The 14595-nt window shown below is 38.2% G+C and overlaps 1 protein-coding gene across 4 annotated transcripts in view; it reads left to right on the top strand.

The window, feature by feature from the left end:
* Positions 1-14595, top strand: part of ATP7A (ATPase copper transporting alpha) — a 141398-nt gene that overhangs the window by 118734 nt on the left and 8069 nt on the right. For all 4 annotated transcript variants that reach the window (XR_013444675.1, XM_078064652.1, XM_078064650.1 and 1 more), the window contains 3 exons: positions 1915-2131; positions 6943-7089; positions 9618-9760. Coding sequence is in view for 3 of the 4 variants with exons in the window: in XM_078064652.1 (XP_077920778.1) it covers positions 1915-2131; positions 6943-7089; positions 9618-9760 (507 nt within the window). In the remaining variant the exon portion in view is untranslated. The remainder of the gene's footprint in view (positions 1-1914; positions 2132-6942; positions 7090-9617; positions 9761-14595) is intronic.

Here is a 14595-nt window from a genome sequence, read left to right as displayed (position 1 = left end):
CCTCTCTCCAGAGTTTAACAAGTGTTAATCTGTTAGCAGTCTTTTAAAATACAGTAGTCTCCCCTTATCTGCAGGGGATATGTTCCAAGACCCGAGTGGATGCTTGAAACTGCAGAGTACTGAACCCTATATATACTATGTTTTCTCCTATACATACATACCTATGATAAAGTTGAATTTATAAATTAGTCAAGAGATTATAATGTATGTTATATTTTATTGATTAATACTAATTAATTAAAATATCACAAATTATATTAATTATTAAAATTAATTTAAATATCAATGTAAATTAATTTACAAATTAATTTATAAATTAGTAAGATATTAACAACAATAACTATTAATAATATAGAATAATTATAACAATATACTGTAATAAAAGTTATGTGAATATGGTCTTTCTCTCTCTCTCAAAATTACTTATTGTACTGTACTCACCCTTCTTGTGATGATGTGAGATGGTAAAATGCCTGTGTGATGAGATGAAATGAGATGAATGATGTAGGCATTGTGACTTGGTGCTAGGCTACAGTCGACCTTCTGACACTGTCAGAAAGAGGATCATCTGCTTCCAGACGACAGTTGACCACGAGTAACTGAAACCAAGGAAAGTGAAACCGTGGATGGGGGAAGGAGGACTACTGTAACAGCTTTACTGAGATACAATTCACATACTCTAAAGTTCATTATAAATTGTACAATTCAGTCATTTTTGGTATAGTCCCCAAAGTGTGCATTTGTTAACCATTTTAAATGCATATCTGAACATATATGCATTTATTACGTTTTAGACTTCATGTAGAAAGGTCACACAGTGACCAATCTTTGGTACCTTTTTTTTTTATTTTATTGAATGATTTTTCCATATTAAGACATATAGATCTGCCTCATTATGTTTAATGGCTATATTGTGTTCTACTGTATGATTGGTTTTTTTTGTCTCTTACAGTGTACGGTTAATGTTCTTGTCAGCTTTTGCAAGTTTATATTTATGTTAAATGCCTATCAATGCAATTGCTAGATCAAAGGATACATGCAGTTAAATTCTGATGAATATTACCAATGCCCACATAGCAAATATTACCAATACCCATGTGAAGGGTTGTACCAGTTTATACTTTCACCAAAAGTTATTAGTGCTCATTTCCCCACATTCTTACTTTATTTTTTCCAATTTAATAAATAAAAAATATTTACTCATTGATGGTTTGCTTTGCATTTCCATAATTATAAATTGGGTTGAACATCTTTTCATTGGCCATTTGAATTTCTTTTTCTGTAACTTTTCTGCTTGTATCCTTTGCCTGTTTTTTTCATAGGATTGTTTACCTTTTTTTTCATTGATTTGTGTAAGTTCTTTGTAAATTATCTCATAATTTTACAGTTATGATGTGGCAATTCCTATCATTGGTGTTCTTTCCTTTTTACCAATTTACTATTTTACTGACCTGGCTTCTTTACACCCAAACCAAACAACAGAGAGGATGAAGATATAAAGAGCCAGGAAACAATGATGGCCACCAAAATTCTTTGGCTTACTAAGGACACAGAATCATACTAGAGAGGCACTCTGGTAACTAAAGGCCCTGTTCTTTGTTACCCTTTGCCCTGTACTGAATAGAAAATCTGACTTGACAGTAGAATTAAATATTTAACTTGTAATTCTCTACTGGAAAGGGCAGAGAATACTGGTAAACCTTCCATGTTTTCTTTCTCTAAACTTGGTATAAATTTTAGAGAGTGCGATTAAAATAAACAATTCTGATGTTTTGTTCTAAACATTTAGAATTAACCGGGCATGCAGCATGTGTCTAAACATTTAGAATTAACCAGCAGTAATCCTTGATTGTGCTATTGATGACCTTGGATTGTTAGAACAGCAGAAGAAATCCTTCTGTTTCTATTTGTTAGGAGCTGGACACTGAAACCTTGGGTACCTGCGTAGATTTCCAGGTTGTGCCAGGCTGTGGTATTAGCTGTAAAGTCATCAATATTGAAGGCTTGCTACATAAGAATAACTGGAAGATAGAGGAAAATAATATTAAAAATGCATCCCTGGTTCAAATTGGTGCAAGTAATGAACAGTCATCAACTTCATCTTCCATGATTATTGATGCCCAGCTCTCAAGTAAGCTAATTTTCTTCATAGTACCAATTATGGGACAAATATTAACAGATGTCTACCTTTATAATCCTGAACTGTTAGATAAGAAACAAAAATTGGCATCATGGTTTCATTCTGTCAAATAATTTTACCATAGGCCTTCTGGTCACTTCACTTGAGTTACTCGAGAACATTTCCCAACTGTGCTGCTCCTTGATTCTACCATAGGGTGCTGAATTCTAGTCTTAGCTGATCTTCCATATTAGTTCAGCTGTCTTTCTTTTATTTCTTACCACAGCTACTCTAAACCTTTTATATCTTTTATGAGATACCGTGGCCTTCTCCCTTGTTCCCTAAGCAAGTTATCAGGTTTATTTTTCACATGGAAAATTAAGGTTCTCAGACATTTGGTTTTTTGCCAAGCATGATTCCTTTTTCAGGAGAAGAGGTATCCCTCATCCTGCATAATGAATCCCATCATCTTTGCTCTAGATCCCACCCTCTCTTGATTCTTCAGGGACCTTACTCTGTTACATCCCCTTGCTTCTTTATTTTCCCACTCTCTGTACTAGCTCCTTCTCCTAAACATACAAACATTTCTTCCATCACTATCACTGTAATCCCTTTTAGACTGTATCCTGTCTCTTTTTTTCCTTTATATCTAAGCTTCTAGAAAGAGTAGTCTAGGTTTGCTGAATTCACTTATTCACCACACAGCCTGGCTTCTGCCCCATCCATACTACTGAAACTATTTTTTCTAAGTGCATTGATGACCTTGTTCAGTACTCACTCCAGTGGTTTCTTCTCAGTCTGCATCCTGCATGACCTCAAATGCCTAAGGCATTTGAGAATGTTGACCATTTCTTCCTTCCTAAAGCTCTTTCTTTTAATTTCATGACCATTCATTCTCTAGATTATCCTTTTACCTACCTGGCTGTTGCTTCCAATCCTCCTCTGATTCCTCTTTTCTCCTGCTCTCAAATGTTGGGTATCCCCAGGGTTTTGTTCTTTGTCTTTTTCTCATTTTATATACTCTCTGTACAATCTCCTTCATGTCTATTGCTTGTTCTGCCATCTGTAGGCTTCTACTGCCACTCCAAAATCCACATCTCTAGCCAAGGCCTGTTTTCTGAGTTTCTGGTTTGTCTATCCATCTGCCCCAAAACATAATATACCCACCTAAGTGTTCTAGCACCTCCCTACCCATTTGTGCTTGAGTGATTTTGCTAACCTGCAAATATGATTATATAACTGTCTGACTAGTACCTTTTATTATAGTGGTTTATAATTTATTTTTGAATCATGAACCTTTGGAGGAATGTGATAAAAGTTATGCCCACCCCTCAGAAAATTTTTGTTTTGGAGGTTTGCTTGTATCCTAAACCCTATCAGTGCGATTCTGTTAGGGATCCTGGCTTGCTGGCTGTCTCCTCTGGGACTTAAGACCAGTCTCTCTAGACTTTGTTCCAGGTCTGTTCCCCATGATATGTCTCCTGCCTGCCTACCTCACCCATTTTGTCTTTTTCCACTGACCTCCATGTACTCTGTGTTCCATTCATATGGAACTACTTACAGTTCCTTTTTACATTGTGTCGTTTCATGCTTATTAGATCATTTCATTCACTGTTTCCTCTGGGTAATGTTGTTGTCTACAGTGGCATCTACCTCATGAACTTATTTTCATTTTTCAAAAGTCAGCTCACATATCTCTTCAGTGAAGCCTTTGCTGACTGACATGTATAGGCAGAGATATTTGCTCTTCTTTTTAAATCATAACTGTACTTAATCTCTGTGTTTTTGTGCTAGGTACACTGCATGATAATACTTTATTTACCTGATTCTACCAACAATTTATTATTTGTGAACTTCCAGTACCAAGCATACTGACACATAGTAATTTTGTTCATTTGACACCTTTTATTAAGCACTGTTCAAGACCCTAAAGAATCAACAGTTAGCAGAATAGACAAAGTCACTATCTTTTGGAACTTATTTTCCTGGTGGGAGAACACAAAACAGTGAGCAAAGAGATAAGAAAATATAATATGTCTGATGGAGATAGTGCTGTAGAGGAAAATAAAGAAGGGTAGAGGGGTATAGGGAATGCTGTGAGTATTGGGTCCTATTTTACATAGGATGATCAGAGTAGTCCTCAGGTTCAAAAACCTGAGAAGGGGGAGGGAGAAAGCTATGTGAATATCTGTGACAAAAGCATTCCAGGTAGGAGGGATGTTAAGTACCCAAGCCTAGTTTGAGGAACAACAAGGAGAACAGTGTGCCTGGAGCAGAGTAAATGAGTGGGAAGGGGGTAAGAGATAAGGTTAGAGAGTAGTACAGGACTAGATTATGTAAGGACATTGAAAGAATTTTGGCTTTTACCCTTGAGATGGGAAGTCATTGGAGAGTTTTGTGTATAGGAGTGACAGAATCCAACTTAATGTTTTATAAGTATTACCCTGGCTGCTGTGATAAAAATACACTCTTGGAGCAATAGGGGGAAGGACAGAAGCAGGGAGATGAGTTAGTAGGCTGTTGCCATAATCCAGGTGAAAGATAAGAATGGTTTGGACCAATGTGGTAGCAGTAGGGATCATAAGAAATGGTCAGAATCTGAATGTGTTTTGAAGGGAGAGCTGGCTGACAAATTTTCTCACAGATTGGATGTGGGGTATGGGAGAAATAGGAGTCAAGAATTATGCCAAGGTTTGTGGCCTAAACATTTTAGGAGGATGAAGTTACCATTTAAGTAGAATGGGGAAGACCATTGGAAGGGCAATATTGAGGAGAACTGATCAGGAGATCAGTTTTTTACATGTTAAATTTAAGTGCTTATTAGATAGTCAAGTGCCATATAAGTGGAAATAACAAGTAGGCAGTTGGCTGCACAAGTCTGCAGTTCAAGGAAACAGAGTAGGTTGGAGACATAGATTTGGTAGTCATCCACCTATAGATCTGGGCCTTCCAGTATGATAGCCATTCATTACATGTGACTACTTAAACTTAAATTATTTAAATGTAATTTAAAATTCAGGGGCACCTGGCTGGCTCAGTCGGAAGAGCATGCGACTCTTGATCTTGGGGTCATGAGTTTGAGCCCCATGTTGGGTTGTAGAGATTACTTAAAAGAAATACATAAGTAAACTTAAAAAAAATAAATTTAATTTAAAGTTCAGCCCTTCAGCCATACTAGCCACATTTCACTGCTCTATAGCCACATGTTGCTAGTGGCTACTGTATTAAACCGCAGATACAGAACATTTCCAAATCTTGTTGGACAAAGCTGGTATAGATTGTATTTAAAGATATGAGACTGGATAAGATCACCAAGGAGTGAGAGTAGATGGGGGGGGGAATGGTTTAAGGATTGAGCCCTACAATACGATAAGTTAAGAGATCAGGGAGATCAGCAAAGAAGACTGAGAAGAAGTGGTAAGTGAGGAGGTAACTCATAAGAATTTGGTGTCCTAGAAGCCAAGGAAAGAAAGTATTTCAGGAAGGAGGGAGTGATCAACTGTGTTGAATGCTGCTAATAAGGCAAGTAAGATGAGGAACAAGAATTAGCCATTAGGTTTATGAAAGTAAAGGTCACTGGCATACTGTGTGAACAACTCTTTGGAGTAGTAGAGACAAAAGCTTTATTGGAGTGGGTTCATAAAAGAATTTGGGAAGATATGAATTGGAGATAGTCAATAGAGACAACACTTCCAAGAAGTTTTGCTGTGTATAGAAGCAGAAATTTGGGGCAGTAGTAAAGAGTTAAGTGAGATCAAGAGAGGTTTTTTTGTTTTGTTTTGTTTTGTTTTGTTTTTAAAGATAGGACTATGTGCAACAGAGATAGAAAATGTGATTATGCAGGAGAAAGAGGAGAGAATTGTAGGAGAGATGTTCTAGAATAAGCAAAGGAAGGGGGTCTAGTACGTAAGTGGAGAGGTTGGTCATAAATAGGAGCAGGGGCCGTTTAGAATAGAAGAGAAGCTAGATTGGTGTGTACGTAGGCACAGGCAGCTGGTTAGCTGTGGCAGTGAGAGCTTGAAGTTCTCTTCTGATTGCTTTTAATTCTTTCTGAAGTAGGAAGCAGATTCATCATCTGGCCATAGATGAGGGTGGGAGAAGAGAAGGTACAAAATAGCCCTCTAGAAGGAACGGAAAATGAATGGACTGGGGAAGTGTAGAATTGCCAGACAACTCTAAGGACTTGCGTAAAGTTAGTGGTCACATGTTTAAAATGAGTCATCAGTGGAGGCACCTGGGTGGCTCAGTCAGTTAAGCGGCTGCTTTCAGCTCAGGTCATGATCCCAGGGTCCTGGGATTGAGCCCCGTGTTGGGCTCCCTGCTCAGCAGGGAACCTGCTTCTGCCCCTCTCCCCTGCTCATGCTCACTCTCAATCTTTCTCTGTCTTAAATAAAAAATAAAAAAATAAAAAATAAAATGAGACATCAGTATAGTTGTATGTTTCCATCCGACTACTACTACTACAATCAGCTACTGATGCACAATAAATATTTTGGATTTAATTTAGTTGTGTGGAAGATCAAAGGGAAAGCTTCACCAAGAAAGAAACATTTGAACTGGCTCTTGAAGAATATGATGGATTTTGATAATTGGAGAGGAGGGGTAAGGACATTCCAGGTGGAGACAGCAACATGTGCAAAGGCCCAAAGGCATAGAAGAGCAAAGTATGTTCCTTGAAAATTTGGAAATCACTGTTGTAGGCTGTGGTCTACCAAAAATACAACATAGTGACTGTGTAAGGTTAGACAGGAAGAACATACCTCACAGGGTTGTTATAAATATTAAACGATCTCACTAAATGTTCTTTCTGTACTTTATTTCAGATGCTCTTAATGCCCAGCAATACAAAGTCCTCATTGGTAACCGGGAGTGGATGATTAGAAATGGTCTTGTCATTAACAACGATGTAGATGATTCCATGACTGAACATGAAAGAAAAGGTCGGACTGCTGTATTGGTGGCAGTTGATGGTAAGGTTTTCCATAAGTACACTGTGACTCAATGTTGTGATCTCAGTAATTATTTTATGTATATTTTTGAGAGACTTCTGAACTTGAGGGCTTTTGAAAAGCAGCCTGAATGCAAAGTGAAAATGTTAGCAATACATAATTGTTACTGATTAATTTAGAAATCTCTTGCATTTGCCTGGCTTTGTTATTTTCCTCCCTAACCTATGTTTTTGTAAAAAAGCTAATCAATAGTTGTGTATAACACCCAGTGCTCATCACCACACATGCTCTCCCTAATACCCATCACCCGGTGTTATAAGCAACTAATGAATCATTGAACACTACATCAAAAACTAATGATGTACTCTATGCTGGCTAATTGAACATAATAATAATAAAAATAAATAAAAAGTAAAAAGTAAAAATAAATAAAATAAATAAAATTTTGTTTTTAGTGATTGCCTCTCCCCCCAAAAATAAAAAAGCTAATCAAAGATTTTTTTAAAACCTAAAAATAACATAACATTAAAGTAATAACAAATAAAAGAATATCTATAATCTCATCATCCTAACTCAATGTCAGTTTTAATTGCATGTATTCCATTTCTGGGTTTTTTTGTATATATATGCTATATACAATATAATGTATGTACAGAATTATAATACTAGTATATATACTGTTTTTAAGTGGGTGTATTCTGCATATAAATTTTACCTCAATAAAGTTGAATAAAAATTTAAAATCCCTTATACACCTATTATATTTTGCTTTATTCATTTATTTGCTATACTCATAAATATTTTCTAATTTTAATTCTGCGTAATTTATTATATACTGTAACTAAGTTAATAATTCCCTTTTTGGAAATTTAAACTATTCTTAATATTTCATTATTATAAATAACACTATGATAAACATCTATGAGGTTTTAGGTGCTTTCTTTTGTTAAATTATTTCTTGGGTAAATTTCTAGCTGTGAGATTAATTAGTCAACATTTATAATCCTTGCTAAGCATGAAGGCAGTATCTTAACTATGACATTTTTAGGTTCAGGAAGAAGCAGAACATACCATTTACTTTTGTTTTTATTTTTTAATTTTTTTTAATTATTAAAAGATTTATTTATTTGACACAGAGAGACACAGCGAGAGAAGGAACACAAGCAGGAGGAGTGGGAGAGGGAGAAACAGGCTTCCCGCAGAGCAGGGAGCCCGATGTGGGGCTCGATCCCAGGACCCTGGGATCATGACCTGAGCCGAAGGCAGACGCTTAACCGACTGAGCCACCCAGGCGCCCCTTACTCTTGTTTTTAAAATAAAATAACTACTTGCAGTGATTTCTTTCCCCAGTATAAAATGCCAGTTTTCAAAAATTGACAAGAAACGTTGGAGAGGTTGTGGAGAAAGGGGAACCCTCTTACACTGTTGGTGGGAATGCAAGTTGGTACAGCCACTTTGGAAAACAGTGTGGAGGTGCCTCAAAAAATTAAAAATAGAGCTACCCTCTGACCCAGCAATTGCACTCCTGGGTATTTACCCCAAAGACACAGATGTAGTGAAAAGAAGGGCCATATGCACCCCAATGTTCATAGCGACAATGTCCGCAATAGACAAACCATGGAAAGAGCCAAGATGCCCTTCAGCAGACAAATGGATAAAGATGTGGTCCAGATATACAATGGAATACTACTCAGCCATCAGAAAGGATGAATACCCAACTTTTACATCAACGTGGATGGGACTGGAGGAGATTATGCTAAGTGAAATAAGTCAAGGAGAAAGTCAATTATCATATGGTTTCACTTATTTGTGGAACATAAGGAATAGCATGGAGGACATTAGGAGAAGGAAGGGAAAAATGAAGGGGGGGAATCAGAGGGGGAGAGGAACCATGAGAGACCGTGGACTCCGAGAAACAATCTGAGGGTTTCAGAGGGGACGGGGGTGTGGGGATGGGTTAGCCCAGTGGTGAGTATTAAGGAGGGCATGTATTGCATGGAGCACTGGGTGTTATACAAAAACAATGAATCATGGAACACTACATCAAAAACTAACGATGTACTGTATGGGGACTAACATAACAATAAAATAAAATTAAATTTAAAAAAATTAAAAAATAAAAATTAGAAAAATAAATGCCAGTTTGGCCTCAATCCACCCCCTTCACCTTAAAAAGAAAAAAAGGTATTAGTTTTCAGTTTCATTTGCCTTTAAATGAACTAAAGTGTTTGGAACTATTGACCAATACTTCTCAAAGGAAAAAAAAGAGTCTTTTAGTATCCAATAAGATCTCTCTTTCAACTTTCCAATTACTACTTTCATTAGTAACCCCTACCTCACTCTGAAATTTTCATAACTCAATGTGGAGGTTTGTCACAGATTTTTGTAGAATACAGCCTGTGTGGGCTTGGAGACATTTTGAATTAAGCTTAAGCCCTGAACAGCTTTGCTTAACAAAATTAATTTCCTTCTCAAATATTAAGTTAGAGTATTATTCCTGCTCTCACCATATTCCAAACTCTCTTATTTTCTGATACCTCCTATATTAGATGAGCTGTGTGGCTTGATAGCCATCGCTGACACAGTGAAGCCTGAAGCAGAATTGGCTGTCCGCATTTTGAAATCTATGGGCTTAGAAGTAGTTCTAATGACTGGAGACAACAGTAAAACAGCTCGATCTATTGCTTCTCAGGTAATTGGTTTACTTAGTGGTTGGGGTGGGGGGTATGTGGTGACTTCTAATTCCTCATATACATTTTGCTTCTTGCTTTCAAGTGCTAAAGATTCATATTACCTATTATTTTCCTTATCACTGAGTATCGATACCTGGTTCTTTAAAGAACAGTTGGCGTGCTATGTTGGAAGGAGTTTGGACTTTGTGTTACTCTTATAACTAAAAAAACCATTTACTTAATTCATGAAATGCTTCAGTGACACCCTACACTAGTTTCTGTTGATACTTCCTTTGAAATGTTGCTCCTATTCTTTACCAGTGCTGCCAGCCTAAGCCAGGCTCTCAGGTGCCCAATCTCTCCTGCCGAAATTACAGCAAAAGCTCCAGGCACTTCCCTCTCTAGTCCATCCTGAACATCACCGGTGGAACCATCGCCTAATGCACCAGTTTGACATATTTTTCTGCTCCTGACCCCCACATTTGCCTTATCTACAAAACTTTTCTCATACTAGTCTTTTCTACTTCAGAATGCCTCCTCCCTCTTCTATTAAATAACACAAGTAATATATGAGTACATTATAAAAAATGCAGAAGGATATAAAATAAAAAGTTTAAGTTACCCTTTTCCCAAGCTCCCTGTCCAGTCCTATCCCCAATTTTTCGTAGTCATTTGTGTTCATATACAAATGTATAGTTCTGGTATTTTCAACATAAATTACATCATTTTTCTAATGATTGTTCATTCAGGAGTTTGCTTTTTATTTTTTATTTTATTTTTTAAAAGATTTATTTGAGAGAGAGAGTAGGAGCAGGGGGGCAGGGCAGAGGCAGGGGGAGAAGCAGACTCCCTACTAAGCAGGGAGCCCAATGCGGGACTCGATCCCAGGACCCTGGGATCATGATCTGAGCCGAAGGCAAATGCTTAACCAACTGAGCCACCCAGGTGCCCCAGCTGTTTGCTTTGGAGCTTTGTCCATAGCTGAACATACAAAGTTATTTTAGCCTTTCAACATTACTACATGGAATTCTATGGTATGGATGTATCATAATTTACTTAAACATTCCTCTAATGATGGGTATTTAGGTGGTTTTGAAGATTTTGTTACAAACAGGCAGTGATGTAAATCTTTGGACATACATCTTTTTTGGGGGGTGGTTTTCACAGAGCTTTCATTTTTTATTTTTTATTTATTTTTAAAATTTTTATTTTAGTTCCAGTATAGTTAACATACAGTGTTAGATTAGACTCAGGTGTACAACATAGTGATTCAACAGTTCTATACATTACTCAGTGCTCATCATGGTAAGTGTACTCTTAATCCCCTTCACCTATTTTATCCATCCTCCCACCTAACTATAGTTAAAGAGTCTGGTTTTTGGCTTGTCTGTCTGTCTTCCCTTGTTCATTTGTTTTGTTTCTTAAATTCCACATATGAGTGAAATCATATGGTATTTGTCTTTCTCTGACTGACTTATTTCACTTAGCATTATACCCTCTAGATCCACCCATGTTGTTGCAAATGGCGAGATTTCATTCTTTTTTTATGATTGAGTAATATTCCATTGTATATATATACTACATATTCTTTATCCATTCATCTGTCAGTGGACACTTGGACTGCTTCCATATCGTGGCTATTGTAAATGATGCTACAATAAACATAGCAGTGCATATATCTTTTTGAATTAGTGTTTTCATATTCTTTGTGTGAATACCCAGTATTGGAATTACTGTATCAAACAGTAGGTCTATTTTTAGCCTTTTGAGGAACCTCCATACTGTTTTCCAGAGTGGCTGCACCAGTTTGCATTCCCCCCAACAGTGCCTGAGGGTTCCCTTTTTTCCACATCCTTGCTAGCACCTGTTTCTTGAGTTTTTGATTTTAGCCATTCTGACAGGTGTAAGGTGATATCTCATTATGGTTTTGATTTGCATTTCCCTCATGATGAGTAATGTTGAGCATCTTTTCACGTGTCTGTTGGCCAACCTATATATCTTCTTTGGAGAAATGTCTGTTCATGTCTTCTGTCCATTTCTTGACTGGATTTTTTGTTTTTTGAGTGTTGAGTTTGGTAAGTTCTTTATATATTTTGGATACCAACCCTTTATCAGATATGTCATATGCAAATGTCTTCTCCCATTCTGTAGGTTGCTTTTTAGTTTTATTGATTGTTTCCTTCGCTGTGCAGAAGCTTTTTATTTTGATGTTATCCCAATAGTTTATTTTTGCGTTTGTTTCCCTTGCCTCAGCAGACCTATCTAGAGAGATGTTGCTATGGCCAAAGTGAGAAAAATTACTGCCTGTGTTCTCTGCTAGGAGTTTTATGGTTTCCTGTCTCACATTTAGTTCTTTAATCCATTTTGAATTTATTTTATTATGGTGTAAGAAAGTGGTCCAGCTTCATTCTTTTGTACATAACTTCAGTTTTTCTAACACCATTTGTTGAGGAGACTTTTTCCTATGGCATATTTTCCTCTTTTTTCAAAGATTAATTGACCATATAATCCTGGTTTTTTTCTGGACTCTCTATTCTGTTCCATTGATCTATGTGTCTGTTTTTGTGCGAGTACCATCCTGTTTTGATTACCACAAGCTTTATAGTATATCTTGAAATCTGGGATTGTGATACCTCCGGTTTTGTTCTTTTTCAACATTGCTTTGGCTATTCAAAGTGTTTTGTGGTTCCATACAAATGTTAAGATTATTTGTTCCAGTTCTGTGAAAAATTCTGTTGGTATGTTGATAGAGATTGCATTAAATCTCTATATTGCTTTGGGTTGTACAGACATATTAACATTTGTTCTTCCAATCCATGAGCATGGAGTATCTTCCCATTTGTCTGGTTATCTTCGATGGCTTTCATCAGTGTTTTATAGTTTTCAGAGTACTGGTCTTCACCTCTATGGTTAAGCTTATTCCTACATATTTCATTATTTTTGGTGTAATTATAAATGCTGTTGTTTTCTTAATTTCTCTTTTTGCTACTTCATAATTAGTATTTAGAAATGCAATGGATTTCTGTATATTGATTTTGTATCCTGCGACTTTACTGAATTCCTTCATCAGTTCTAGTAGTTTTCTGGTGAAGTCTTTGGGCCTTTCTATATATAGTATGATGTCATCTTCAAATAGGGAAAGTTTTACTTCTTCCTCACCAATTTGGATGCCTTTTATTTCTTTTTTTTAAAAAAATATTATTTATTTATTTATTTGATAGAGAGAGCATGAGTCGGGGGCAGAGGCAGAGGGAGAGGGAGAAGCAGACTCCCTGCTGAGCAGAGAGCCCGATGCGGGACTCGATCTCAGGACCCTGAGATCATGACCTGAGCTGAAGGCAGGTGCTTCACCGACTGAGCCACCCAGGTGCTCCAAATGCCTTTTATTTTTTTTTTTGTTGTCTGATTGCTGTGGCTAGGACATCTAGTACTATGTTGAATAAAACTGGTGAGAGTGGACATCCTTTTTCTGTTCCCGACCTTAGGGAAAAGATCTGTTTTTCACCACTGAGGATGATATTTGCTGTGGGTCCTCTAGTCTCCTGTTTATTCTCTCTAGGATATTTTTAATTTCACCTATTGAGTTCTTCATCTCCATTTGCTTCTTTTTTATGTTTTCTATCTCTTTGTTGACAGTCACACTGAAGTCTCCACTGTTTTCTTAAGTCCAGTGAGTATCCTTATGACCATTACTTTAAGTTATCTATCAGGCATATTACTTATTTTCATTTCATTTAGCTCTCTTGCTGTGATTTTGTCCTGTTCTTTCATTTGGAACATATTCCTCTGTTTCCTCATTCTGTCTAACTTTCTCCGTCTGATTCTATGTGTTAGAAAAGTCAGCTACATCTCCTGCTCTTGAAACTGGTGTCCTTATGAAGAAGAGGTCCTTTAGTACCTGCAGGGCAGTGTCCCCAGTTCACTAGATCCTGGCACTTCACTGGTGTCTCCTATGTGTGTTGTGTGCACTGGACTATTTTGGCTGAGCCACGTTTGCCTTCCGTGCAGTCGGTTAAGCGCCTGCCTTTGGCTCAGGTCATGATCTCAGGGTCTTGAGATCGAGTCCCACACTGGGCTCTCTGCTCAGCAGGGAGTCTGCTTCTCCCTCTCCCTCTGCCTCTGCCTTCCGTCCCTGTCTCTCTTTGCCTGTTGGCAGCAAGATTTGGTCCCTGTGGCATTAGTGGGCCAGTCTGGGGGCCGCCTTGAGCATGAGTTGTGTCAGATCAGGTGTTTGCCAGAGATGCGGTAGCATCAAACTACAGGGTGCTCTCCCCGTGTTGTCCCCTGAGAAACTTTCTTCGGTGGGTAGAGCCTGCCATCAGACCCGATATCTACCTCCAGCACACTGCTGGGTCCCCAGATGGACTTGTGTCTATGATTATCTTCCCCTCTGCTTGGGGCCGGAGCCACTTTGGAGTGGTTCTGACCCCTGTTGGGGCTGCTTGCACACTGCCAGGCTGGTAGCACCACTTTGGATGGGCTCCGGCTGAGGGCAAATTGGAGGGGGCAGGTCTACGGGAGAAAGCGTGGGCAGGGCATGGGGTTCCAGCAGGGTCTACGCTGACCTGCTATGGGAGGGGACCTGTAGTCACCAGGGAAAACTGCTGAGTCTGGCCGGGTCGGCGGGGTGGATCTGTAGAATTGCATGGCAGCAGGGCACACTGTTGGCAATCTCCGTGGAGAGAGTTGGCACTGTGCTCATTACCACAGGTGTTGGGGTATCTAGGCTGGGGGCAGGGGAGGGAAATGCTGCCTGCCAGTTCTTTTGTTCTTGGAGCAGACTCCCAAAGATCCCTGCCCCTACTGCACACACTGTGAGATTAGTAAACAAATCTCCCTCCTGTATACCCCAGGC

The sequence above is a fragment of the Halichoerus grypus genome, chromosome X (assembly GCF_964656455.1).
Source record: "Halichoerus grypus chromosome X, mHalGry1.hap1.1, whole genome shotgun sequence".
NCBI classification, from domain to species: Eukaryota; Metazoa; Chordata; class Mammalia; order Carnivora; family Phocidae; genus Halichoerus; species Halichoerus grypus.
Note: the sequence above shows the minus strand (reverse complement) of the source record. Positions and strands in the feature narration are given on the sequence as shown.